A 27,086-nucleotide genomic window follows, 5' to 3' on the forward strand; every position below is an offset into this window, starting at 1 on the left:
GGGGATCCTTGCAGCTGTTGACTTTCATGCTCGTCAAACGATAGTCACAGAACCGAACATTGCCCAGGGGCGTTCCAGGCAATCACACTTTATCGTCTGCACGTAGAAATCCAACATGAACAGGAGGCAGTAACGTATTATCTGCAAAAAGCAGTGCTGTGCCAGTCAAGGTGCTGCGTGCCGTCCACTGCTGCTGCTGTGCGAGAATGTTGGGGGATCCTTGCAGGTGTTGACTTTCATGCTCGTCAAACGATAGTCACAGAACCGAACATTGCCCAGGGGCGTTCCAGGCAATCACACTTTATCGTCTGCACGTAGAAATCCAACATGAACAGGAGGCAGTAACGTATTATCTGCAAAAAGCAGTGCTGTGCCAGTCAAGGTGCTGCATGCCGTCCACTGCTGCTGCTGTGCGAGAATGTTGGGGGATCCTTGCAGGTGTTGACTTTCATGCTCGTCAAACGATAGTCACAGAACCGAACATTGCCCAGGGGCGTTCCAGGCAATCACACTTTATCGTCTGCACGTAGAAATCCAACATGAACAGGAGGCAGTAACGTATTATCTGCAAAAAGCAGTGCTATGCCAGTCAAGGTGCTGCGTGCCGTCCACTGCTGCTGCTGTGCGAGAATGTTGGGGGATCCTTGCAGGTGTTGACTTTCATGCTCGTCGAACGATAGTCACAGCACTGGACATGGCCCAGGGACGTTCCAGGCGATCACGCTTTATCGTCTGCACGTAGAAATCCAACATGAACAGGAGGCAGGAACGTATTATCTGCAAAAAGCAGTGCGGTATCAGTCAAGCTGCTGCGTGCTGTCCCTTGCTACTGCTGCTGTGTGAGAACGTTGGGGAGTCCTTGCAGGCACAGATTTTATGCCTGTGGAAAGCAGTGCAGTATCAGTCAAGCTGCTGCATGCTGTCCGCTGCTGCTGCTGTGTGAGAATGTTGGGGGATCCTTGCAGGCACTGATTTTATGCCCGTCGAACGATGGTCACAGTGCCGAATATGGCCCAGTGGCATCCACAGTGCTGTGCTTACAAGGTAATAAAACAAAAGTCATGCTCTTGCAATGAATCTATCCATGAGCTGGTGAGAAACTCAGTCACTGCTCTTAACCCACTGTGCAGCCTCAGATGAATGATCAAGAGAGGCCACCAATGCGACCTGACAACCTTGTTACGAGGAGCACCAGTTCCTTAACTCTTCACCCTCCCAAACTATGTTCAATAAGACATTCCCAAAATACCGATTCTTAAAAGATGGTTTATGAAATCGGCACATTAAACAAATGCCAGAAATACATTCAGAACGATATAATTATTAAGAGAACATACATAAAAATTTTGTTTTAATTCTAAAGTTGGCTTTACTGCACTGGTTCAACTTGGCTTTTTACTGCACCAATAAAGTAAAAAATAAAATAAAAGTGAATGTCCCCAAACGTGCCTTTCATGCCCTGTGCGAGTGAGTGCAGCCATGTTCAGGCCAGCTGCAGCAGTAAATTGAAAACATGGAAGTGAAAGGGGTGGATTGTTTACATCAACTTGCATCCATTGTCTGCCTAAAGAGATGTCTTCTTCATTAGAGGATTTGGAGCTTAAATTGAGAAACTTCACAATATCACTGTCGCTTTCAGACTTGGAGGTAGCGCGATTAAAAGACAGGACAAAAGAAGACACACAGGGACACACACAGCGCACACACAGCGCACACACAGCGCACACACAGGGACACACAAGGTGCCGTGTGTGTCCCTGTGTGTCTTCTTTTGTCCTGTCTCTTAATCGCGCTACTGTAAACCTTCCAAGATGCATTACCAACAAGCCCACATTGCAACCCTCGTGTGCTTTCACACCTCAAGTTGAGTTGTTCTTCAGAGGCTGAAGAAATTTCACTGATTGCCCGTTTTTGGCAGTTTCTTTGCAAACAGCTCCAGTAGTTACATGTGCTTCCCAAAGATGACAATAGTAATGCCATTTTTCTTCTTTTCCACTTTAAATATGTTTCCAACAACATTTAAAATTTTCTAGATGCATGGATGCTCTCGGGTTGTCTTTGGTGACACACTTTTTATCGTGGGCTAGCCCAACGCTAGCCGATGTGCAAAACGTGCCTCTATGGGAGGTGAAGGGCTAACCATATGCCATAAGTGGTGATGAAATTATTGCCTTGTGGAAGACGTGGTCGCAACGTAATGACCTCTACTGGTCACAATCACTTTCACAAGGGTGCACAACTTTGTGTGGGCCATTTTAGGACTAAGGTGGTGACATTCTTTGAGGACTGGCTATGGAGCTTTGTGTGAGATGCTTTTGTGGTGCGCTCCTATAATGAGTGAGCTCCTCTCCCGATAATTCAAATGTATGTGGTGGGCATTGAGTCAAAAGCAGGCGGATAATGTGCGAACATTTCCATTGATTACCCATGTTCAGCTGTGGTGGCATTTGCTGCAAGCAGTGGCAGAAGGATCCTTCTTTGCATACAGATGCCAGTACCTGATGGACACGAAGAACCGCCGCCTTGTGTTTGAAGTGCACAGCACATCCGAGACACCTGTGCTGTGGAAGAGCGAGGTCCGCATCCGCTGCCACAGGGTCAGTGCTTGACAGGCCTTTACTTTTCTGCTTTCCTTCTGCAGTGCTGCAGCTGTTCTTCACTAAATAGTGTGCCATCGTGACAGAATCAAACATTGTAGCGCGTCTGTGTGTGACTCGTTTCATGATAAACTTCTGCACATGCACAGTTGTGTTATGGAGTTGACAGCTTTGCATCCTGCTCTCAACTTGTCAACTGTCGCCCACCTTATCAGCATTTTAATGTCACTGCAAGCCTCTGCCTTGCTACAGTGCTTATTAATTGAATGCACGGGAGGCAGCAGAAAGAGAAACTTACATCCCCCGGCGAGCATTGTAGCAGAGTGGAGGTTTTCATCACTCTGCCACAGTGAAATGCTGATTAGGTGGGCGACTGTTGCGAACCCGTGATTTAACTACATATCTGCAACATTTATTGCATGCACAGCTGCAGACAAATTGGAGCCTGTATCCGAACTGACCCTGCTAGAGGGCATTGGGATTGAACTTTTATGATCAGCAGCCTATAAACATGCCTAGTCAAATTTCTTGCTCCCCTTGAAGCTGCTCGAGATCACCCACAGCACCCCTGTTCCAATGACTTTTGTCCGCAACTGAACCAGAACAACATTCATGTGCTCTGGTGTTGACACTTCATTCAGTCGTGATAATACTAGGTGCATTTATATTGTAGAAAATATGCATGTCAATATTTTCAATCAAGAAAAGCACGAGAAATTCTGCCACTTCCCTGATGTTCATGCTGATGGAACTTAGTTGGCAGAGGAAACTTGTAAATGCTGTAAGTGACACTGCTTTTACTCGTGGGATGTCGTCAGCCTTATCTCGTGCTATTGTCATTTATTTATTTAAGTAATACTTTGCAGGTACAGTCAACCACAACAGTTTACGAACCGTGGGATCAGAGAAAATGGTGAATATACGAGCTGTCTGTGACTAGCCAATAAAATCTTACAGCACTATGTTGTTCATATGTACTAGTGCAGGCTGGAAATGCAAACACCAGGTTGTGTTTCCAGGCTGTGGAAATGTTCAGCTTCTTTTTTCGGATCCAGCGGTCCGTAAACTTTTGTGGTTGACTGTACATGAGGTAATCTATGCACAATCTGTGTACTGTGCCGGACACAGTGGAAGCATGAATGACGCACAGTATGGGGAGCGACATTATAGGCTCCCTGCTGCATGGGCGCAGTTTCATCGAGGCTAACTCTGCCAGTGGATATCATGTACAAGCACATTCAGCGCGGTTTCAGATGTGACCTAACTGTGGTAAATTATATTTTAACATTCTTTAATTACATTTGAGTTCATCTGATGTATGCCTTGATTTAAACGTTGTGAATAAAATAAGCACTATATTCATTGACATTATCTTCGTGACAAATTACACATATATTAATTCTGAATTGGTTAATTGGATTGGTAATTTTTAAAGTTTAGCTTTGTCTGCCTATCCTCCTGGATTTGGTGTGGCGGATGGGTCGGTCAGTATCTCCGCAGATATGTTTGTTGATTACGAAGTTTATATGTGCACCGAATGCAAGTACAATCAAATCTCAATGATTAGAACTCGAATTGACCTGAAAATTTGTTCGAATTAAAAGAAGCTCATTGAATGAAGCTCATTGAACGTTAGGCAGCACATGTGCACTGAGCTAACACGAGTGACGAGTTTTGGAAGTGTGTCTTCACGGCAGCATGGTGTTTGCTGCCGTGAAGACACACTTCTAGGCAAAAAAAATTTTTGCTGCTTTGAAGCTGCACTTCAAGGCAAAATTCGCATATAACCCGCACTCCAACTGTACTGTTAAAATTTTAAGCTTTTAGATACGGGTTATATACGACAAAATACGGTACTTGCAACAGGACATAGGACATGTGGTCACACTGTCGAGTCGGGCCGCGCGAGTTGGCACACTGCTGAGGGCATGGTCGGCAGAGCGGTATGTTCAAAGTAACTGTCGTTTGCATTTGAATTACTGGGATTTTGACACATTGAAATACACATTATTTTCCCGGGACCACAGTGTCAGTTTGAATAAAGTGGAAGTTTGAATTAAGTGGGTTCAAATGCCGTATTTTCCGGTGTATAAATCGATTTTTTTTCTGAAATTTTCGTCGGTGGATCTTATAGAACGGTGCAACTTATATACATTTTTTTTCCGGAAAGATTGCCATCAAAATCGGATTGGATGCTGCCACGCGAAGCGCGCTGGGTCGCGTGCGCGCTATGGAGGTACCGGGCTCTCATGATTGAGTTGCCATGCGCCGTGCGAGAAGGATAACGCAAGCAGCGGCAGGCCGACCGTGAGTCGACTGACCCCGAAATCATTGCATCTGCAGCGACTATGTTGTTACGATGCTTTCGGGCGGCGGAAACGCCGCTCCAGTAGTGAACGACACGGTCGTACCATGCAGAAGACATCGGGTTTATTCACGCTCGTGAATATAAAGGAAAGTTAAGAGGAGAGGGAAGGCGTGATATAAATCAAGAAAAGATTGTGCACATGCGCACTAGATAGAATAGCTTGGTCGTCAAGTTCAGGGGTTACAGCACTTTCAAGATAAGGCGCGCCGCTGCGCAAACTACACAGTTGCTACCAGAGTACGAGCCACCCCTCCCCCCCCTCCCGCGCTGCCTTCCCGCTTTCCTCCCTGGTGCATGATGCACCGTCGCACGCTTTCACTCGCACATACAGCATACGGCACGCGGGGATGATGTTATCGCCCCGAACGTTACACGGAACATCCCGGCGACCACGACGCCAGAAATGCACCTGGAGTGTCCATATCATTGCTATCGCAATTATATAGGAATGACTCCCATAAGATTGCGCGTGACCCGCGTTCACGAGGTGAAACGTCACTGTAGTTTTTTAAAAATTGCTTACCGAATGAACAGATGCGTCTTATACACCGGTGCGACTTATATTAAAATATGCACGTTAAAGAACCCCAGGTAGTCTAAATTAATCTGGAGTCCCCCCCTACGGCGTGCCTCATAATCAGATGGTGATTCTGGCACGTAAAACCTCATAATTTAATTTTTACTTTTTAAATGTTTTTTTTTTTTTCGGAAAAACTGCCATGTTGAGGGCGGTGGTGCGACTTACACAAAGGTGCGACTTATAGACTGGAAAATACGGTAATGAGTTTCCACTGAACGAGATTATATATGACCCTTTTACGCTGAGCAACAAAGTACAGTTAAACCTGCTTATAACGAACCTCCATATAACGAATTCCTGGATATAACGAAGTTTTTCTATTCCTCGCTGTTACTTCATAGAAGCACATGTATTTGAGACCTCTACATAACGAAGTGGTAGCGGGAGACCCCCTCGAAATAACGAATTTCCCCCCACCGACAACCTAAAGATTTCGCCCCAAATTTTGTCATTTTCATGCGAGCAGCAACCGGAAGCACCTTCTCCACCGCAACGGAATGCGAAGCGGCACCGTCGCACTTGGCGCGCCGTGTGCATGCGTGCGAGCGTGCGCGAGGCGGGCCTGCATTCCTTGACCCGGCGATCTTGCCACCGCAGGCGTGACCTTTCCCCCTCCCTTCATTCAAAACTGATCCTGCCACTTGCTGCAGCTGGCCTAGCCCACCAAGCCAGCACTCTCCTTTTTCAGTTGATGTTGCCAAAGGAAAAACTTTTTTTTTTCAATGCGCTGGCAGCGCCACTCTTTCGTTACTGCGCAAGTCTCTGCGCTTTACTTCACTAACCTGATACTAGGTGACACTATACGATGCTACGACGCCATCGTGTCGCTCGCTCTTCGTTGTCGACGCCTCGCGCTTGTGCGAAATGACACGCGTCCACGCATCCAGTACCTGGTGTGACATTCCAAGGATGAGTGCTTCGACAAAAACGGAAAACGGGTGCGCGTTACAATCGAGGGTGCGTTAGAAAATACGTTAAGCGTTTCTTTTTTGATTTTTCGTTCCGAACTTGCATCTAATGAAATCCTCTTTATAACGAAGTTTTTCGCGAATTTGTCAATTTCGTTATATCCAGGTTTAACTGTATACACAAACACGCTAGAAAACACGCACACACATTTAGTGCTGAAGGGAGTAGAGGTATTAGTAGTCAGTTCACAAGCAGCTGTGCCTACTTTGTCGTACTTTTTTTTAATGTACAGATAGAATCACACTTGTCTAGAGCAGTCAAGCGGCCGGCTGCGGGCTGCAACAGCGCCGCGTACCGGCAGTCGCTGGGTTCGAGATATGTTGGATGTAAGCGCCAAAAGCCTGCACGGGGCATGTGCACTTGCGGCCTATCTGCGATGTCAGCCTGTGTAAATTTGATCATAAGAGATAGTCAGTTATCTTACTTTCTTTTTCTTCACCTTTTTTTTTTGTTTTTTGCTTGCTGTCGCTTGTGGAACGACCGCTGTCCGTGATAAGCGTGGATGTGCAACGGAATGCATACACTGGCTCTGAGAACTACACGATTCAAGATAAAAAATGGCAATGATTCATCGGCGTCTCGGTGAATGGTGACGTCAATGCCAATTGGCACATGAAGTGATAGACGCAAACGACGACTGACGCGAAGTAAAATGCATTTTTTGCGATGGCTCCACGGCTAACGAAGGAAGAGCGGCTAGCGATCGCAATAATGGGGCGTAAAATGACCCATAGAGTGTGGGGATGCGTGACTCTCACGCGTCCCCTGATGTTGTTTTCCCCGCATGGCTCCCGTAATCAGGCTTCGCTGCATAGCTTTACGGTGGTGGAGTTGCAGCGTATTACAAGAGATGGCGCTAGTGTCGCGCTGCTAACGCCACGTGATGGCGGGGGATTAGGCGGGCGCAAAAAGGTCAAAGGCGCTTCCTTTTGGCTTGGGATCGGCGACCAACACGCACGAACACTTCGTGCGTGCGCCGGCCCGTCTCGCGAGGCTAAGAGCAGGACACCGGTATGGACGAACACGGATCGTTCAAACGTGCCACCGTTCGTGTGACCGTACACATGAACGACTAGGCGATGGTGTCACAGCACGGGGCGAACATATTCGCTCGCTGTCGGGTCGCGGTGAGTCGGACTTCTGTCACGGATTTCGGTAGACTAAAGACGGACAGGGACAAGTCGCTCGTTTAAGACAAGCATTTATAATCGTAAAAACAAACGGCAAAGACAACAGCACAAAACAAACAATTTAGAGCACGAGTTAAGTCTAGAAGTTCCCCAAAGTTCTCAGATATTAAAATTCATACCTAAGTCCAAAATATTTACATGAAGTCCCTCGACGTGGCCACGTCACCTCGTCGTCGCGGCTTCCGATGACACGTCGTTGGGCCCGCCGTTGCGTCGTAGACTCGACGTCGCTGTGTCCGACGTTCGGTCCACGGTTGGCCTGGTTCGTGGGTCAGGATGGTGGGGTGACCAAGGCGCCTGGATCGCCCGATCAACTCCGCTAGCCTGCGGATCGTAGCCACAGGGAATCCGGGAAGCGGTGCCGTCAGCCTGTAGCTGCGGCTTCCGATGGGGCGTTCGCTCAGCTCATGGGTCGTGGCCGCGGCAGCTGAAGAACAGCTTCCATTGGGTTGCCGCCGTCTCTGCGATCCATCGTCCTGTCCAGCCTCCAGCTCCTTCTGCCCCTCGTCGTCCCAGAGCGTAGCTGGGCTGCTCTCTTCGGCTACGTGTCTCTTCTCCCGTTGGCCACGTAGCTGCGCGTGCACTTTTGCGCTTCTTCTTCTGTTTTCATAATGCATTCTTTTTATTTGGACGCTCTTATTTTCTAACTTCTTTCTTCTTTATTTCTGCCACCGACTCCTCGTGTCTTCTTGTTCTCTTTTTATCTTCTGTTCTTTCTTCTTCTTTCTTTCTCCCTTAATTGGCTCATGACATATTATGCCCACCTTCAAGAGTTTTTCCATGTGAAAAAATGCCTCTTCCTCGTTGTATCGGATAATTCCGCCGTCTTCGTACATCGTTCCAGCATTAGCACTTGATGCCTTTCATAATTTTTGTGATTCACACCACTGTGTACACTCCCCGCACCTCACTTCACTTCACGTACTCATTTCACTGCACACATCATAGAGTTCACTATTTAACACCAAAAAGTCATTGTCGCACACTGCTATATCACAACACAGCTATATCACTTGTCTATGTAGCAAACAGTGGTTCACTGCTTCAGACCAACACTTAAAGCACTTAAACAACCAACTCTTCCACAACACTGATCACATTTTGCGAGCAGCCGTCACACGACTCTGCTCAACCACATCGCCCCCAACTGCATAATCTGCACTACTAAACCCTACATATGGCAAAATACTATTTGTGGTTTTCGCCCCACAAATACTTTACAACATATGCATTTTCACACAGCATTACCTTAAATATATTCTTAGGATATTACCTACCGCAATGATGGCAACATATGAGCATCTTTAAGAGAACTTGTTTTATCCATACGTACCCCTGCCGTGGTAACAACCTCCATAGATACTAATGAAAGCATTTCTTATATTCTACCCCCAAATATCTTGGTAAGGAATATCCGAACCCAAATCCAAGTTACTCTCTAATTTTATACGCCTAACCTACACTGTGTCTTAACCAGTAGTAATGTTTCCAATCAATTTTCCAATCCATCCGCACCTCATAAGAGCCCGTGTCCTCTCCCTATTGGAATTCCATTTGATACCCTCAATGTTGTCGTAGTGCCTTTCTCTTGCGTCGCTGTCGAGACTGCCTAGGGTGCCTACTTCTCTTCTTAGATCTTCTCTTTCCTGTGCCTGCACGGTTCCTGCCTGGCTTTGAAAGTTGCCTGTGGTGTTGAAGTTTTGCCTCCCTTTTAATTGATGGACAATGTTTCCTGAACTCATGTTTGTTCATGCGCCATCTTGTTCTCAGCAATCTCTTCAACTTCCGTCTGTACTTTCGGGATGTATGCCTTCTCGAGCGGTTAGTGTGGCTGCTGGCTTTGTCCTTGAACTCGAACTTCAAAAAGTGACTCAACACCTTTTTCTTGTCATGGGGACATGCTCGCGATCTGCATTTAAGTACTCGTCGCTCTTGCTCTGGGCCTTTATGACGTTCTTTGTTGTCGTCATATTCAGATGTTCTACGACTGTTCACCCTACATTTAAATCCCGCTCTCATAGTGGCTTTGCAATGAACGACACCATAAAGCGTCGTCCATCGTTGCTTTCTTCGGTTCTTCCTCTTGGGTGGCAATTTTATCTTTTTCTTTTCCTCGAAGCATTTCTTGAGTGTGTTCTTTCTCTTATGATTCTTTCTTTTCTCTTTCTCTGTTCTCTCTACTTGCTCTATCCCTCTCTCTGCTGTCATCACTTGCTTAATGCACACTTCTTTCTCGTCACTCGTAAAACTTGTACACCTGTGGTCGTCTGGATCAGAAACGTCTTCCCTGCTGGCCACCAGCCCGTGCTCACAGAGGCTACTGCAATCGAAACTCACCATCTCTTGAAAAGCTTTGCCGCGGTCAAGCACTCTCTCTTCCTGCGCCACATCCCCAATTGCCCTGGTCTCAACGCACACCGTGTGCAGCGATGCGCCATTCCCTCTCGCGTCAGTGTCCTATTGTATCGTTGTTTCGGAGGATCGTTCGCCCTCATGAGTACCACCCTCCGGTACGTACACTGCACTACTGAAAACAGTTCTGTCGCAACAGTGCACCTGTGCGAGGCCCCTCTTCAGGTATGCTATGATTGCTATGTATTATTTTGACTGCCTCTGGCGTCTCTGTCTTCCTCCCCTGGAACTGTCCTCTCTTCTCGTATGCTTGCCAAAGTGTCTCAAGTTCTTAAGATCGAGCGGCATGGACATGGTTCATTTTATCCTCAATTAGTTTGAGGTCCTGCTCCTTGCTAAGCTTTTTCTCGCGAACAGTAGCTAATATGCTGTCCCAATCCATCTCTAGACCACCAAAATCTGTGACAGGGCCGGAAATGGTGGAATATCCTGGCAGGCTCGCCAAATTGTCACGGATTTTGGTAGACTAAAGACGGACAGGGACAAGTCGCTCGTTTAAGGCAAACATTTATAATCGTAAAAACAAACGGCAAAGACAACAGCACAAAACAAACAATTTAGAGCACGAGTTAAGTCTAGAAGTTCCCCAAAGTCCTCAGATATTAAAATTCATAAGTCCAAAATATTTACATGAAGTCCCTCGACGTGGCCACGTCACCTCGTCGTCGCGGCTTACGACGACACGTCGTTGGGCCCGCCGTTGCGTCGTAGACTCGACGTCGCTGTGTCCGACGTTCGGTCCACGGTTGGCCTGGTTCGTGGGTCAGGATGGTGGGGTGACCGAGGCGCCTGGATTGCCCAATCAACTCCGCTAGCCTGCGGATCGTAGCCGCAGGGAATGCGGCGCCGTCAGCCTGTAACTGCGGCTTCCGGTGGGGCGTTCGCTCAGCTCGCGGGTCGTGGCCGCGGCAGCTGAAGAACAGCTTCCATTGGGTTGCCGCCGTCTCCGCGATCCACCCGTCCTGTTCGGCCTCCAGCTCCTTCTGCCCCTCGTCGTCCCAGAGCGTAGCTGGGCTGCTCTCTTCGGCTACGTGTCTCTTTTCCCGTTGGCCACGTAGCTGCGCGTGCACTTTTGCGCTTATTCTGCTTTCATAATGCATTCTTTTTATTCGGACGCTCTTATTTTATAACTTCTTTCTTCTTTATTTCTGCCACCGACTCCTCATATCTTCTTGTTCTCTTTTTATCTTTTGCTTTTTCTTCTTTCTTTCTCCCTTTATTGGCTCATGACAACTTCCTTGATTTGTCGCGCGCCCATGTGAATGCTCTATTGGTTGTAATTCGGCTAGTGTGCATTGGTGTATGAAAGGCACAATAAATGCCCCTTTGCTTGTTTGCACCACTGTGTTGTTGTTCCTTTGTCCCAAGAGCCCGTCTGAGACCCCACCTCTGGATGCCCAACGTGGACTTCTTTCGGCATCGGACGATAATTTTAACAGTTTTGCTCAGTTCGAGACAGTCTTTGTTTCAACCGAAGCGTAGTCCTAGCGTGGATTTTGATCACTAGTGTCGGCGGCGTGCTTTCTTGAGCGAGGCGACGGTTGCTGTAGCGTGTTTGAACATTTCAACATGCTAAGCCTTTTCGCGAGTGTTTTGAAGTACACTCGTCGGTACGAGAGCCACGTGGTCTGCATCCTGGGAGAGCGAGGCCTAGCGCCCGCGGAGCATTGGCAAGCCTGAAGCGAGTGAGTACGGAAGCCTCGTGGGTGGCCCGAATTTCTTATGTAAATAGCTTCTTCTATATCTTTGACTTCGGATGTTGCGGCTCAGGGAGCCAGGTGGCCGCGGGCCACGGGTGCCGCTACGGGCTGACTGGTATTGTGGCCTGGCACCAGGTGCTCCGACACCATCTGGGACGGTGGGCGCCGTCAACTCGGATGCTGTGTGCACTGAGCGGGGTAGGACCACCTCACAGAGCTAACGTCTCCTCGCGGCTGCCTGTTGTGCCCATTTAGGGTGATGTTTCTTTTTTTTGGATGCCTGTTGTTGTCAAAGTAACGACGCATTAGGCATAAGGCTTTACAAAGTTGCCTGTCGCACGTTGAGGGACACAACCTGGTGGACCGTGGTGTTGAGGTGTCGCACATTGCTTCCCTCATTAGTCCGCCTCGCACGAATTGAAATTAGTCGTTTGACTCAAGAAAGTAAGCTTTGTTCACGTGAAATTAGCATCTGAAATGCCACCCGAAATTTTGCTAGCCGAATTGAACATCGTACCACGTGGGCGATGCGTATGCCGAATTGCTCTCTCTTGCAATTCTTTAAAAGTAGTGTTTGTCGAGTGCGTTGAGCGTACACAGTGTGAGCGGAGTCACCCATGGTTTGCTGTCACCTGCACATCATCAGCGCTGCTGCCCCGGACTACAATTGGGCTACCCCAGGCGATGCAGATGCCTGTGGCCAGTTCGGCACAGCGATTTCGGCGGCCGCCTGTGTCCGGCTCGCTACCCTCGGTGACTGGGAAGAGAGCCGACAGTCACCAGCAGCTCTTGCCGGCATGGTGCGTTGGCGCGAGCGATGCTTGCTCGTGCCGACTTCTGCATTGCTGTTTCTGGAGTCCTGGGCTGGAGTCGTGTCATCGAATCTGCAGAGGTGGTGCTGTGACCAACGGACGCCAGCGGTGAACCCCGGAGACAATATCGGCTCGCATGTTGTGGATAACGCCTGGACATTTCCTCGGCGCGGCCGCTGTCGCATGTACTTACTCTTGTTCGCGACGCGCGTTGATAGACCTTGTGACATGTTTCGCCGGAGTATGTGTAGTAATTTAAGGTTGGGGGGATATGGGGATGCGCGACTCTCACGCGTCCCCTGATGTTGTTTTCCCCGCATGGCTCCTGTAATCCGGCTTCGCCGCGTAGCTTTACGGTGGCGCAGTTGCAGCGTATTACGAGAGATGGCGCTAGTGTCGCGCTGCTAACGCCACCTGACGGTGGGGGGTTAGGTGGGCGCAAAAAGGTCAAAGGCGCTTCCTTTTGGCTTGGGATCGACGACCAACACGCACAAACGCTTCGCGCGTGCGCCGGCCCGTCTCGCGAGGCTAACAGCAGGACACCGGTATGGACGAACATGGATCGTTCGAACGCGCCACCGTTCGCGTGACCGTACACGTGAACAACTAGGCAATGGTGTCGCAGCATGGGGCGAACATATTCGCTCGCTGTCGGGTCGCGGTGTGTCGGACTTCCTTGATTTGTCGCGCGCCCATGTGAATGTTCTATTGGTTGTAATTCGGCTAGTGTGCATTGGTGTATGAAAGGCGCAATAAATGCCCCTTTGCTCGTTTGCACCACTGTGTTGTCGTTCCTTTGTCCCAACAGCCCGTCTGAGACCCCACAAGAGCTATTTGTGATGTGACAGGACGCCCAAGGGAACTGTGAGCAGAGTCTTAACATAACCCCCCTTGTTGCGCAAGAGTGGTGCAAGTCAGATGAAGACGATTTGACGTGTAGAGGTACAATCGGTCTCGCCAGACATCCTGTTTATGTATCAATGCCTCACTTGTAAATATTGTAAATACACCTGTATATGTGACTTCCACAACGTAACAATATTTAATGCGAAACATTCTTTGTGAACTTCGGGCAGTGAGTCTATCCATCCATCCATCTATCCTTCCGCCGGTGTGTCACTTGAGCTGCTGGGTACATGCTCATGTCCATCCATCCTACGCTGGCGGGGCTTGTGGTGCCTGCCAACTTGAGCTGCTGGGTATATTCTCATGCCCAGCGTGGTCGTGGCATTGTCATTATTCGAGCTCCATCATCCGACTCTCGCCTCTGATTCCCACGTACTACCTGCGCCGAGCCAGATGGGGCGCGTAGGAAGATCCGGGCGTGTCGCCGAACACCGGATGGTGGTTGCTTCAGCATGAACAGTGATTCAAAAGCAAGTTTCCCACCCTGTGCACACCAACTGGCTCCTGACACTCACTAAAAAGCTTGTGAAAGACTGCATCTTCATCGAGAAATGCATCAACTTGGACATTGCATTCCCCAATGATTTACTGATAATGTACCACTTGGTGCAGAAGAAGGGGAACGTGTTTGCAATGATCAGCAGCTAGGTAAGACCACATTCTTTCTGACCCTCAGCATGTCTGAAATGAGTGCCTTCTCGAATTCATCGAGGCACGCCGCTGCATAGCCTACAAAATGCTTCGCATAACTTCGATTCCCACAATGTGTGGAATTTGCATAATGTTTTCTTCATAGAAGCAATTTAGAAACTCAAGACATCCATTGTCTTGTTCCTTACTAATTTTAGGTTCAAAAACAAACTTACAAACAGTTTTTGTCATTGCAGTTTCGATTTTTCTTAAGGGGCCCTGAACTATTTTTTTATCAAAGTGGAAAAATGTATTTGAAGTTAAAATAGGACATTCCAGAAATGCTCTGCTACAAAAATTCCTTCAGTGCGTTCAGCAGATGTAGAGTTACTGGCAATCAAACACGCCCTTCGCAATGCTTCCGCTCCTTCTTCAAAGCCTTGCTCTGTGAAGGCTACGGCGGAGCGGGGCGTGCCCACAATGCTCTGCCTACTGAACGTCATCGTGGCACGCAATTTGAGTTTGGTTTTGGATGTTAACGTAGACGCCACTACTTTCGATTTTGGCACCTACTATGCGCCAAATTTAAGCCAAACGTGGTTGTGCTCAGCAAGGCACAGTGCGCTCAGCCAGTGGACTCGTCACGGCACCCTGTGGCGACCGCGGTATCTATGCTACATAGCAGACCGCAACTACATGCAACTGTGGTGCATATGTGCAGCGTTCGCTTTGTGCAAGACAGGGCCCGAGTGCCTGCTCATGCTCACATGCTCCAGTCTGACTGTGGTGCAGATCGGCTTTGTCCTTCACCAGCTTTACCGACAGATAGTATAGCCACATCCAAATTGCGCATTTTGAAGCACTATCAATAAGGCTGCCAAGGTGTCTAACCAGGAGTGGCCAGGAGTGAGCACGTGCTGGCAAACGTGCTGTGGTCTGACCTTGGTGTTGTGCTTGGAGGCTAGTTGCGAGTTCAAAGCTAGTCGAAATTAGCGGGACCCAACGGCTACGACACCGATAAGCAGCGATAAGCGGTCGGCTGTGGCCGAGCGGGAGCAGACGACAGTCTGCTTCTTTCAGAAGTATGTAATGTAAACAAGCTGGTTTTCACTTCAGCCTGTTTTTTAAACTGCGTCAATAAATGTACACAGTAACAGCAGGAAGAAGTGCACTCATCCAAATACCCTTCTTGATTGATGCCAGCTATTGGCCAATATAGCAGCCGCGTATGGGAATCAGGAATGGGAACAGCAGTTGCTTTTATATACAAAGCTTTTCCCCGTCGAAGATTTCGTGGCGGGCATAGTCCACCACTGCGCCCTGCCTATCACAATGATCTAGCACAAAAATCCGGATGAATACGAAGATGGCCAGCGCTGACAATAACTAAAATAAGCTTGGGCACAAAAGCACTGCGGCTGGGAGAAATGCGATGTCACAAGTTGCATTTCCACTGATCCTAGCTTCAGTTTCGCGGGCACTCTCTGTGTCCGAAAATGTGCCTTTGTTTAATATTATTTTCCCCGCATATGTTCTTTCCCTGAGCAGCATCAGTAAGAAGCGTGAATTTACTCTGATCCTCTGCGGCCACATGTTGAAAAAGGCGTGCTACTGCCATGTAAAGAAAGCTCATTTTCTTATTTTTTATCGTGCTCATAATAGCCAAAGTTGGTGCAGAACTAGAAAATTTGTTTTCTGGCAAAAGTTGCGATTTTAGCAGTGCATTCCCTCATAAAGGGACCCTGAAACGATTTTGACGATTTTGTACAAACATACTGAGTCGTTAGAGTAGGTCCTTCTGATCATTAATTGACGCATCTAAGCGCTCCACGTAAAGCGTGTAATTTATTATACGGTTTTAAAAAGGTGCATCGCTACCGATTGTAGCACACCAATCGGCTCAGTTTTGTGACCAAGTGACGCGATTTGACCATATCACGTCAGTAGGGCCAGCTCTCCAAATGACTGCCCAGGGCGCGTCATCGATAATTTTTCCAACATTATGGTGAACAAATGTTGTTCGTAATAGTTTAGATGTTAGTTTGTTTCTGTAAAAAGAAAGTAACAGAAAGAGAATGCACAAGGACATGTATCGCTATACTAAAAGCACTTCTGGCCCCAGCAAGTGTCGTCTGCTTGTGTTAAAATGTGCTCCGTGTTGACGAGAGCTGCGCGGTCAGTGTTGGTGTCGTTCTTTCTTTTCGCAAGCACCATGGTTCGCCCTTATTGCGTTGTGGGCTGCGAACATAGCGATCGGCGACATGTCAAGCTGCGACATCGTGCCCCGCTGCAAGGCAGCAGACGAGCGGAGTGGCTGCAGCGCATCGGACTGACGGTATCCAAACGGCGTCAGCATCTACGCGTTTGTGGCATCTACATGACATTGAAGGATTGCCACAATAGAGTTTAGCTTGTCCAGTATTAAGGTAAACGCAAGCGCAAGTGTACTGGTCGTTTTACCATGTTTTACGAGATGAACGAAGGCGCAAACGTGAACTGCTTGCACGGTGCAGCCACCTGGCAGCAGAAAGCTCAACCAAACACACAGCAGTAACCAAGTATTTTCTACTTTGCTACTGGCTCAAATTTTCGGCTGGAGCATAATCTTGAACACGTTGTCTTTTTACATGTTTAAAATGTTTTACACTTGGTTACAGGAATATTAGCTCTGTATTTCACTGGTGAAGCTCTGTGCTACCAGATGGCTGGACTGTGCATGCCGATCAAGCCGCTCACGTCTACGAAGCTCCTTCATCACAGCAGTATGGAGGGGCTTTAGTTTACGCCTCTGCCTATCCGTCAGAACACCCAGCTCGCCTGTGGTTACTGAAATACCGGACACGCTCGGCGCTGCGACGGAACGCTCGCAGTGCACACTGCTTGATTGCTGTCGCTGGGGATTGACGGTCGGGCGGCTAGCGAAGAGGTTGGAGAGCCTTCGCGCGCTGGCTCCAAGACAACCGGAAATAGACCACGTCACAACATGACGTAGAGCCAGCGAAGGCGGAACTTAGCCCCGATCACTCGGCGAACGAGTTGGGGAGGAAATGCATGGCTAGAGAGGAGGGTAACTTGTAATCGTCCGTAGCTCTCTTAATTTGAGACCCTTCACTTAAATTGTGACGTGAATGTTTTACTGTAGCTGTACCCTACACGTCTACAAAATTTATCCGAACCGTTTCATTTGGAATGGTAGTGTGTGTCTCTCACTGTTAACAACATATAATAATGCATTTTGTGTGATTTACTTTTTCTTGATAAATACATTTTCTTACTCTTTTCCCTTTTTTTACTTGAGTTGGGAGCCCCTTATTTTCTAATTGTTTTGTATAAATGCTGCCTTGTTGGGGCTGGCATGAGCGTGGCCTGGCACTATGTGGAGGAGAGTGAACAGCAGTCCCTGCTGGTTGATTGTGATGCTCCTCGTTCGAGTGCTGCACTTGTCCATTACTTTGAGCGCCATAAGTTAATGAACAGTGGGGCTGAGTTTGTCATTCGCCAAAGTGGACTTTGCTGTTTATGATTGTTGAAAGCTAGGTCAAGGTGCCCCTCTCTGCTAAAATCTTCACTTGAAGCATCTAAGACACAGACTAGAGACTAAGGAAGGCCAACACAACACGAGTGCTGACCCGTGACTGGAAGTTTATTGTTAATAAATCAAATATAAATGTAAAAAAACTGATGCATGTGCAATCCAATTAGACTAAAGTGCCATACCCCGAAAAAAATGCAAAACATGATGAAGACCCACTAATTCGAGATTCAATAATTATACGCACCCAGGCAGTTTATTTCTTTGTTGTGTAGCACTAGTGACACCTCACTTATGCACTTGTCACCACTTTTATTGATCAGGTCTGCCTCTGATATGATGCAGTCTCATTGGTTTGCACATGTGTGTTTTTCCATTTATTGCCGTCTTATTAATAATAAACTTGAGCGCTCATGTTGTGTCGTCCATCCTTAGTCTGTTTCGTACGTGGTTCAAGTAGAGAGGCAAGTGCACTGACTCGCCCATGGTTCCTATCTGCTAAGTTAGGAACTCTCGGCAGTCAGCCTTGAAATAAAGCACAAGCATTTTTTCCTAAATGGAGAAGTTGTCTGCCATGTGTACCGATATGCAGGTTGGCTCGGGTGAAGCTCGGCTGCTGACCTTGCGGCAGTTCTTGCACACGTACCACACCATCAAGGCCTACTATTCGGCTGCGGCCTCTGGTGGAGCTGCCCTTCAGGGCAACATGTGTGCCTCCACCTTGTTCACTGGGTGGGTTATTCTTTCTGCCCGTCTTTTTTTGGGTGGGAGAGGGTAGAAAGAAAAATAAATTGTACTGATCCCTCGCACTGCATTTGTCTATGTCACGTGAGGCACTTTTCAGGTATTTCGCTATAGAGTTGAACCACCTTAGTACGCATTAGCTGCTTTGCTGCAATAACGTAAGGACAATAGTATATTAACCCTTTGCCGTCCGGTGTCAGGCAGGGCCCGACAATGCAACACGGCCGTAGCGGTCCGCTGTCGGGCAGGGGGGTTCGGGGGTTACAATTTTGCGGTTTTTCTCACTGCGATTCGCGCGCATTCTTTGTATACACGATGCGCCATCTCTTGAGGGATAAATAAACTTTGTTTGTTGAAGTTTACTTCTCTTTGCACTAGGGTGCAGCACAATGTTCAGCATGGCTTCTGGATACCTGAGCGTTCTCACTTGTGCGCGAAACAGCACGTTCACGCGGTTCGCTGAGCAGCATGACCACTTTTTCATCGCGTGTGTTTTACGGTGGTGCATTTAGTGAAAGATTCTAGGGGTTTCTATTGTCAATAGCTTTATTTACAGCTGCAGAATCATGCTGAGAAAGAACAGCAACACCCGCAGTACCGCCGCAACCTCTTCCAACAACTGGTGGGTGACGTGAGGGCTAGAGCCAAAAAACGGGGCCCATCTGCGCGAAAGGAGTGCGAGGAAAGGCTAGATGGGAGGAGCCATTTCATCTACAAGCTCCCAGGCCGAAGCAGCAAGGACTGTGCCGCTTGTAGCGATCAAAAAACAAACGGAAGCAGGAGGGAAACTGTGTTTTTCTGCAAAACCTGCAGTAACAACCGTGGCCCGCACCCAGAATGAATGAATGAACTTTTATTTCCCTTTTTAAGAAAGGGGAGGGGCCGAGGGGGAGAGAGGGAGGCCTGTGTGCTCCAGTCTTAGCACCTTGTGCTGCCACACGTCCGCCTACCAGTCGTGGTAGGCTTCCGCTACCTCCTCAGCCCACCTCAGGACTCGGTCCTGCAGGGTGGGATCGGAGCTGCGCAGGGCAGTCTCCCACAGCTCCTCGCTACTAATTAATGGCACTCGCAATCAGGTAGCCCCGATGCGAGTGCAATGGCGGCCTCTTCTGCGTCGCCCGCTGAGGTGGTCCTGACTGATGCTGAACGAACAGTGTTGCCCTGCTTGTCTACGACCGCTAAAGCATAACGATGTTTAGTTTTATAGGCTGCGGCGTCCACGTAGTAAACTCCTTCCGCCTGTCCATAGCTGCGTTGTAGCGCCTTGGCTCGAAGTTTCCGGCGTTCGATGTGAAATTCGGGATGCATGTTTCTGGGTAGGGGTTGGATGTGGTATTGGCCGTGTATGTTCGGAGGAAGTTGATGTCGCTTGTTCTCGTTGAGTGGTGGGGCGTAGTGAAGTTGTCTCAGGATCTCACGCCCAGCTGCAGTGGTGGAGAGTCTGTGATATTGCGATGATAGATGTGCTTCGGTTAATTCTTCAAAGGTATTGATTGTGGCTGTGGCCATCACCCTCTGTGTGGATGCTCTAATCGGAACACCAAGAGCACCCAGAAAAATGCTTCGAGCGGTATCACACACTGCTCAAATATCGGTAGAGGAGTTGCCTGCAGAATGCAAAAGAAAAAGTAAATATCCTATGAGTTTTTCGTCCACAGTTTGTGGTTTTCATCGCGGCGCTATAAACTGGCAAAATAGTTTCGGACTGGGACAGCCGGAAAGTGGGTAAAAGTTTCGGACTGCAAAGGGTTAAGAACTGTACCCTACTCTTTACTCGGCAGACGTTCGCCAAAAAGGTTCAATTCCTGGTTCTACTTATTAATTGAGTAGTGGTCTGGACACGGTGGTTTTACTACAATGCTTCCATCCCACTTTATCGGTTATAACAATTAAATTTGGCTACTGAGTGTTTTAAAGTTCCAACACACGGTAAAAGCCTTCAAGACTTTAATTATACTAGTCAGCTGCAATTACGGTGCTCCATGTCTTCCTTGTCTTCTTCTTCCACATCTTTGTCCTCTTCGTTGTCTGTTCGTCTAGGATCACTACATCCTCCCGGGCTTCCATTATCATCTCTCCTGGGATGATATTGAAGAATATTAGCAATCGACGCCTCTTCTGTGTTTCCTCGGGGTCCTTGATAATACACGGTCTTGAGATTTTGAGAATCCCTTGGTGCTTCACTGTTTTCAATACTCTTCGCTGTCTGTTCGTCTAGGATCATCACAAGTGTATCTGCCAAAAGGAAGAAGAATGCAAATTAATCGGGAAGGGGTGGGGTGGGGGGGACTCTAGCCGCTTTGTTACACCAGTCTTCTTGCCACGCACGCCGCTTGGAATGCCTTTGTTGCATTGTCTTGAACAGCAACAAAAAAACAACCAGGAGCTGCTTTGCCCCGCCGCCTGCCTTTGTACCCTGCCTTGGTCTCATTCTTCTTTCTCTCGCCGACATTGGTAAGGGGGAAGGGAGAGTTGAGTTTATTTTCCTTAAAGACCCCTGACTTCATAAAGGGTGGGTACAAGATTCGACTTTACACTCGTTCAAGTAACATATGCACACACATCTATGTATACATATGCATATTCAAGTACATGCACACACATATTAACGCTTACATAGGTACACACATATACATGCACGCATGTAAATACGAACAACATATATAATGAAAATTCAAGTACAGCGTAGTTGCAGATGGTAAGTGACCTGTTGTAAAAATACGGATGGGCAGATTATGTCGACAATGGCAGGAGGGAGGCCGTTCCAGTCTGCCGCCATGCGAAGAAAAAACGAGGCTAAAATACTGATGTTCGTGAATGTGGTCGTGAAACCTGTTGCGAGTGGCTGGTCGGGTATGATATGCACGATGCGGGCGTGATATAAGGTGCTTGATGAAGGGTAGGACTGCAAAAGAATTTGTGGTAAAGACAGAAAGAAGCGATGCGCCGACGTAAAGCGAGGTCTGGAAGCCCAGACAGTAATTTCAGGGATGTCATATGAATGTGAAGAATGGATGAATCGAGCGGCGCGGTTTTGTACAGCTTCAAGAGCATCGATGAGATACGCTTGATGCGGATTCCAGACTGCGGAGGTGTAATCAAGTTTCGGTCGTACAAGTGATGTGTAAGCAAGTAATCTTACGTGATTTGGAGGTTACACAAATGACGTTTTAAAAAACCTAAAGTATTGTTAGAAGCTGAAATAATGTTATGCACATGTGTATGCCAAATCAGATCGTTTGACACAGTGACACTGAGGTATTTATAAGTATTAGTTGATTCTAGAGCCAAATTATTAATTGTGTATGCAAACCTCCGATGATTATGGCTGTGGGTGAACGAGATGCTAGCTTTTGCATTTGTTAACGCTTGATGTCATTAACCAAGTGGTACACCATTCTGAAATGTTAGCAAGGTCACTCTGTAGGGTTAACTGATCCGAATTGTTTAGTACGGCGCGGTAGATAACACAGTCATCGGCGAACATGCGTATATTACAGGATACATGCAAAGGTAAGTCGTTGATATAGATTAATCATAGGAGTGGGCCAAGAACCGATTTCTGGGGGACGCCTGATGTTACTGAAACCGGAGTGGATAGGTGGCTATTTATAACAACATATTGCAATCGATTAGTAAGAAATTCCGTAATCCATACTAAGACATTAGGATGTAAATTTAGCTGGGAGAACTTCGCAAGCAATCATTGGTGAGGAACTTTATCAAACGCTTTTGCATAATCAAGAAAGATCGCATCAGTCTGTACGTTACCATCCAGGTTAGTGTGGATGTCATGTAGAAAAACTGCAAGCTGTGTCTCACATGACGACCCCTAGCGGAAGCTATGTTATGAAGGATGAAAAAAATGATTGCTGTCAAGAAAATTAATTATGTGGGAGTAGATCACATGCTCCATGACTTTACAGGGGACGCTTGTTAGATAGATAGGGCGGTAATTAAGTGGGGAATTTCTGCTACCGGACTTGAAGACCGGAACGACCTTCCCTGTCCTCCAGCCATCTGGAATGACTAGTGAAGAAAGTGACTGCGAAAGAATTAGGGCGAGATAAAGTGAGACATTTTGTGGTGTATTTCAAGATTTTAGAATTAATTTTGTCCATTTCAGCTGAGGATGACAATTTAATATTTTCTAATATCGATAAAATTCCATTTTCACAGAAAGTGATCGCTGACATGTCGCAATCAAAGTCAAGTAAAGGTAAATGGGAGGGTGTGGTCAGTTCATCAGTAAAAACTGCAGCGAACGTGGTGTTGAACAAGTTAGCACAATCCAGGTCACTAATCGAACAAGTTAGCGCAATCCACGTCACTAATAATACTCACCAGATCACTGGTGAGTATTATTTCTTGCGGTTCGTCGGCTTTTAGTGTTTTCCAAAACTGTTTGGGATTAGTTTTTAGTAGCTTGGGCAATTCTAAGTGGTAAAATGAGTGCTTTGCTTGATGCCCAGCAGAAAGGTAGTTTCTTTCTGCTTCGTAATATTTCTCCCATGCATTTGGTTGACCTCTAAGCTTTGCAATCCGGAATAGGCGTTTCTTTTTATTTTCAAGCTGTTTTAATGTTTTTGTAAACCATGGTTTGTGACGACTGGCTCTGGAACTTACTTTAGGGACAAACTTCGCTGTTAATTCATTCAGCTTTTTCTTAAGGGGCCCCTAAACCACCCTAGAAGTCTAAATTTAGTTGTGGTGTTGCAGTTGTGCACGAGTCTACAACGAACATGTAGCCGCAATAATTTTTTCGAAATGGTGCCGTAATAGCGGAGTTACACACGTTTGATGATCGAAAAACGGCCCTGGCTCGTTTCGCTCTTTCCTTCGCTGCTCTCCTTGTCGGCTGGTCTCTCCTCCTCGCCGAGTGCTGCTCCAAATGTCACGTGACATACGTCATCGCCAACGCGCTTCTCAAAACACCTCCCACTTCCGGTTAAGGCACGTCCATGCTAGCGGCAAATATACCGACGGCGAACCGGCCTCCCATGCCCTAGAACGTCTGCCGCGCGAGAGGTGTCCAAAGTAGACGGTAGTTCGGCCGGCGCACCGCCCGCAGCACCATCAACGGGCCAATCGACGACTGCGAAGCTGCGTGCCTCCGCCACCGGCGATGAAAACATCGGCTGCAGCTTCTGTACCAAGCAAAATAATTTTCCCTAGATAAAGTGATGCGTAAATTGTACATTTTATGAAGAAAGAAATCCACTGTCAAACATTAAATATGAACTCGAGAGCTCCGATACTTGTCGAGCTCAGCTGCCGTGCACTGCTACCGACGGGAGACGACCGGCTTGGCTGTGCTCGTATTGCAGCCTATAGCGCCGCTAATATAAGTGTTTTTTCTTCTTCGTGTACAATTATTGCGAAGAGCGATAACAACGGTAAGAAAATATTGCACCTTGTGAGTGTTGGTAATTCATTCCGAAGCGCCGTCCGTTTTAGCTTTGAAGTGAGCCGGAAAAGGCCTACCGACGATATCGGCGCCATCGAGCGATCGGCGACCAGGCGCGGATCCAGGGGGGATGTCCGGATGTCCTGACCCCCCCCTCAGATTTCCGCATCGGCCCCTCGCTGACAGGGGGACGGCCCTGTCGCGAAAAACTGTGGCCACCAGCATTCTTCAAAAGTATTTTTCGCGAGTACCAGTGATATCAGCCATGTGGTAGTAAAGCTAGCTCGCTCACAAGCTTAGTTGTATTCCGTCGGGGTGTGGTGTTGCGAAGTTGCCGTAGTTATTTTTTCTCATGAACACCTCGACCTCTTGGCGCCGGCGGTGCCTTACTCGTCCCGTCGGTGCCGTCGAATGAACGAGGAGACGTCCCTTAACTCCCTTTTGCCAAGCACGCCGATGTCCGCGCGAGTGCCTTCGCGCCTGATCAACTTAGTTGCCCCTTGGGGTGTCATCGGTTGCCTCATTGGCTGTCATCGGTTCCGCGACCAACCTGCTTGATGAAAGAGATCACTTGCTGAAGTGTTCATATACAGGGTTTGTCCGAAAAGTAATGCCAGTGAGTATATTGTGAAGCGACTATAAGTCCCAGCGCGCTAAGACCAGTTGCGATTGGTGTAGGGGGAAGTTAGCTTACGCACGCGCGGTCGCTCAGTCGTCTGCGACCATCTGGAGAGTAAGGACAAGGTTTTACAGCGTAAGCTGTTATGGGCTCATTCCAATAGCCGTTTCGGGTCGCGATGATGCCGCCGGCGATGGAACGCGTCGGCTTGCACGCGCGACGTAGTCCCAAGCAGGCCGCGTCGGGCGCGTTGCAGTGGGAGCGAATGTGACAGCCGTAGTTGCATTGTCCGCCGCTTGGCTGGGCCGAACGGCGCTAGCCATCGGCGATGGAACGCGTCGGCTTGCACGCGCGACGGCGTCCCAAGCGCGTTCCTGACGCATTCACTCAAATTACTAGGCAGTAACGCTCCTCTAGCTTATGCTGTGACTGTGCTGCGTGTGCCGCGCAGGCCTGGCATTTTTTCGTCAACTCATTTTCATTGACCGTGCAAGCCGTAATATAGCGCTCCTTGGAACAAAGGACCGCCATCGAGTTTTGTGTGAAACTCGGCAAAGTCTGCAGAGGAAACTATTCCTATTATAAAGACAGCTTTTGATGATAATTGTTTGTCACAACATCAAGTTTACCGGGGGCACGGTCTTTTTAGAAGGCTGTGAAGAGGTCAGCGATGAAGCCCGCTCTGTACCGCCATCAACGACCATCACCGACGAAAACGTGACGCCCGCGAGAGATCTTTTGTACTCATACCCTCGTTTGAGTGTCCGTTTAGTGGCACAGACAGTAAACATTCCAAAAAGTGCCGTTCACAAGATTTTGACGAATAATTTTCAGATGCGAAAGTGTGCGCGAAGATCTCGCGCAAAATGTTAATGGACGACCAACAATCGAACCGAGTTGAAACGTGCCAGGAGGTTTGGAACTTGTGCGAATGTGACCCCCACGTTTTGCACAATGTCATCACAGGTGACAAAAGTTGGGTGTTTGAATACGACCGCGAAACAAAAAGGCTAAGTGCCAAGTGGCACAGCTCGGCGTCCCCTCGCCCCAAGAAGACCAGAATTATCAAGTCAAAGGTCAAAAGTGCTCAAGCGACTGAAACGAAGGATTCATCGCACCTGGCCTGATATCGGGGGTGATTCGAAACTTCACCATGACACTGCACCATGCAGCCTGCACCGCCTTCCTCGTGACCCGCTTCCTGGCCAATTGAAAGATGCCAATGGTTCCCCAGCCGCCCTACTGTCCTGACGTGGCTCTCCCATGCTTCTTCTTCTTTCTGCGTTTGAAAATTCCCATGAAAGGACAACATTTCGCGACAGTTGGCAAAGTCGAAGAGGCTTGCAACAAGGCTATAAAGGGCATTCCTAAGGAGGCCTACCGTCAATGACGCCTTCGATGGTTGGAAATCTCGCTAGCAGCCATGTAACGACGCAGGAGGAGCCTATTTTGAAACATTTTATTGTGTTGTACCAATCTGATCAATAGTTTCTTTTTAATCGACATTACTGACATTACTTTTCGGACAAACCCTGTATAAATAATAACAACTAACAGCTAAACTAAGAACTACGCATGGGCAACTTTTTTTAACTGTAGCACTCTTGTGATCACAGTTAGACGTTGACAATATCCAGTACGAGCGCAGTACGCTACAAGTTTTTTATTGTAACTTCGCAGTTTTATTGTCATACATTAAGCATAGGAGGCTCAAAGCAGCCGGATCCGTTTATCTGAGTGGGCGTTCTTGCGGAGCGGGGCGAAGCCTCGAGCAGCGGCTGCGAAGTGGCGGAGCGTGACGGCCAACGCCAGCGCGCGGGCCTAGGGTGGCGTCGCGTGGTTAGAGAAACGGGAGCAGATGCGCGCCTTGTGTAAAAGGATGGCGTCGCGTGGGAAGCAAAACATGAAGACGCTGGCTCGCGCTCTCGGCTACTACGCCGCATCTTTCACTTGTAGGTGGCGTCGTGAGTCTTCATACGCGGTGATTCGCATATCGTGAACAACCAGCGTAGTGGTTGCCGCGTTGTAGCTCCAAAGCAAACGAAGGTGTCTCAGCCGAACACATAGCATCTCCTTCAAGAAAACAAGGTGTCCCAACAGAACTCCAAAGACGGACCCGTGCTTACGCATTTATAACGAACCTGCAACAGGTCATCCCAAATTTTATTTTAAGAAACATTACAGGCTAGATATACCAGGTGTTCAAAATTAAGCTTTATGGTTTTCTTAAAATTAGGCACTGGGAGGCACGTGAAGACCACCTGCGCAAATAAGTCATGTGGCCAAGGGGGGCACAAAGTGAGATCATAATTATCGCTGTCAGCAGCCGAACTGACTAAAATTGAATAATTAGCTTTTTATTGAGTGCAGTAATAAACACGACTGCCTCTAAGTTTTCAATACAAACATACCCACTTACTGCAGTCGACAAAAAATAATTGTTCAATTTTAGTTAATTGGGCTGCTCACAGCGATAATTATCATCTCACTTTGTGCCCCCCTGGCCACATAACTTATTTGCACAGGTGGTCTTCGTGTGCCTCCCAGTGCCTAATTTTAAGAAAAGCATAAAGCTTAGTTTTGAACACCCGGTATTATCAGGCGCAGCCGCCAAGCCCAT

General features: G+C 47.9%; 1 protein-coding gene across 3 annotated transcripts in view; it reads left to right on the forward strand.

Moving 5' to 3' along the window:
- Window positions 1-27,086, forward strand: part of LOC119451021 (RING finger protein 141-like) — a 155,080-nt gene that overhangs the window by 52,168 nt on the left and 75,826 nt on the right. For 2 of the 3 annotated variants that reach the window (XM_037714456.2, XM_049666778.1), the window contains exons 3-4: window positions 2,489-2,597; window positions 18,289-18,428. In XM_037714456.2, the coding sequence (XP_037570384.1) occupies window positions 2,489-2,597; window positions 18,289-18,428 (249 nt within the window). Of the gene's footprint in view, window positions 1-2,460; window positions 2,598-18,288; window positions 18,429-27,086 lie in introns of all 3 variants that reach the window. The other variant, XM_049666777.1, reaches the window with a different exon arrangement.

The sequence above is a fragment of the Dermacentor silvarum genome, chromosome 4 (assembly GCF_013339745.2).
Source record: "Dermacentor silvarum isolate Dsil-2018 chromosome 4, BIME_Dsil_1.4, whole genome shotgun sequence".
Classification (NCBI taxonomy): Eukaryota; Metazoa; Arthropoda; class Arachnida; order Ixodida; family Ixodidae; genus Dermacentor; species Dermacentor silvarum.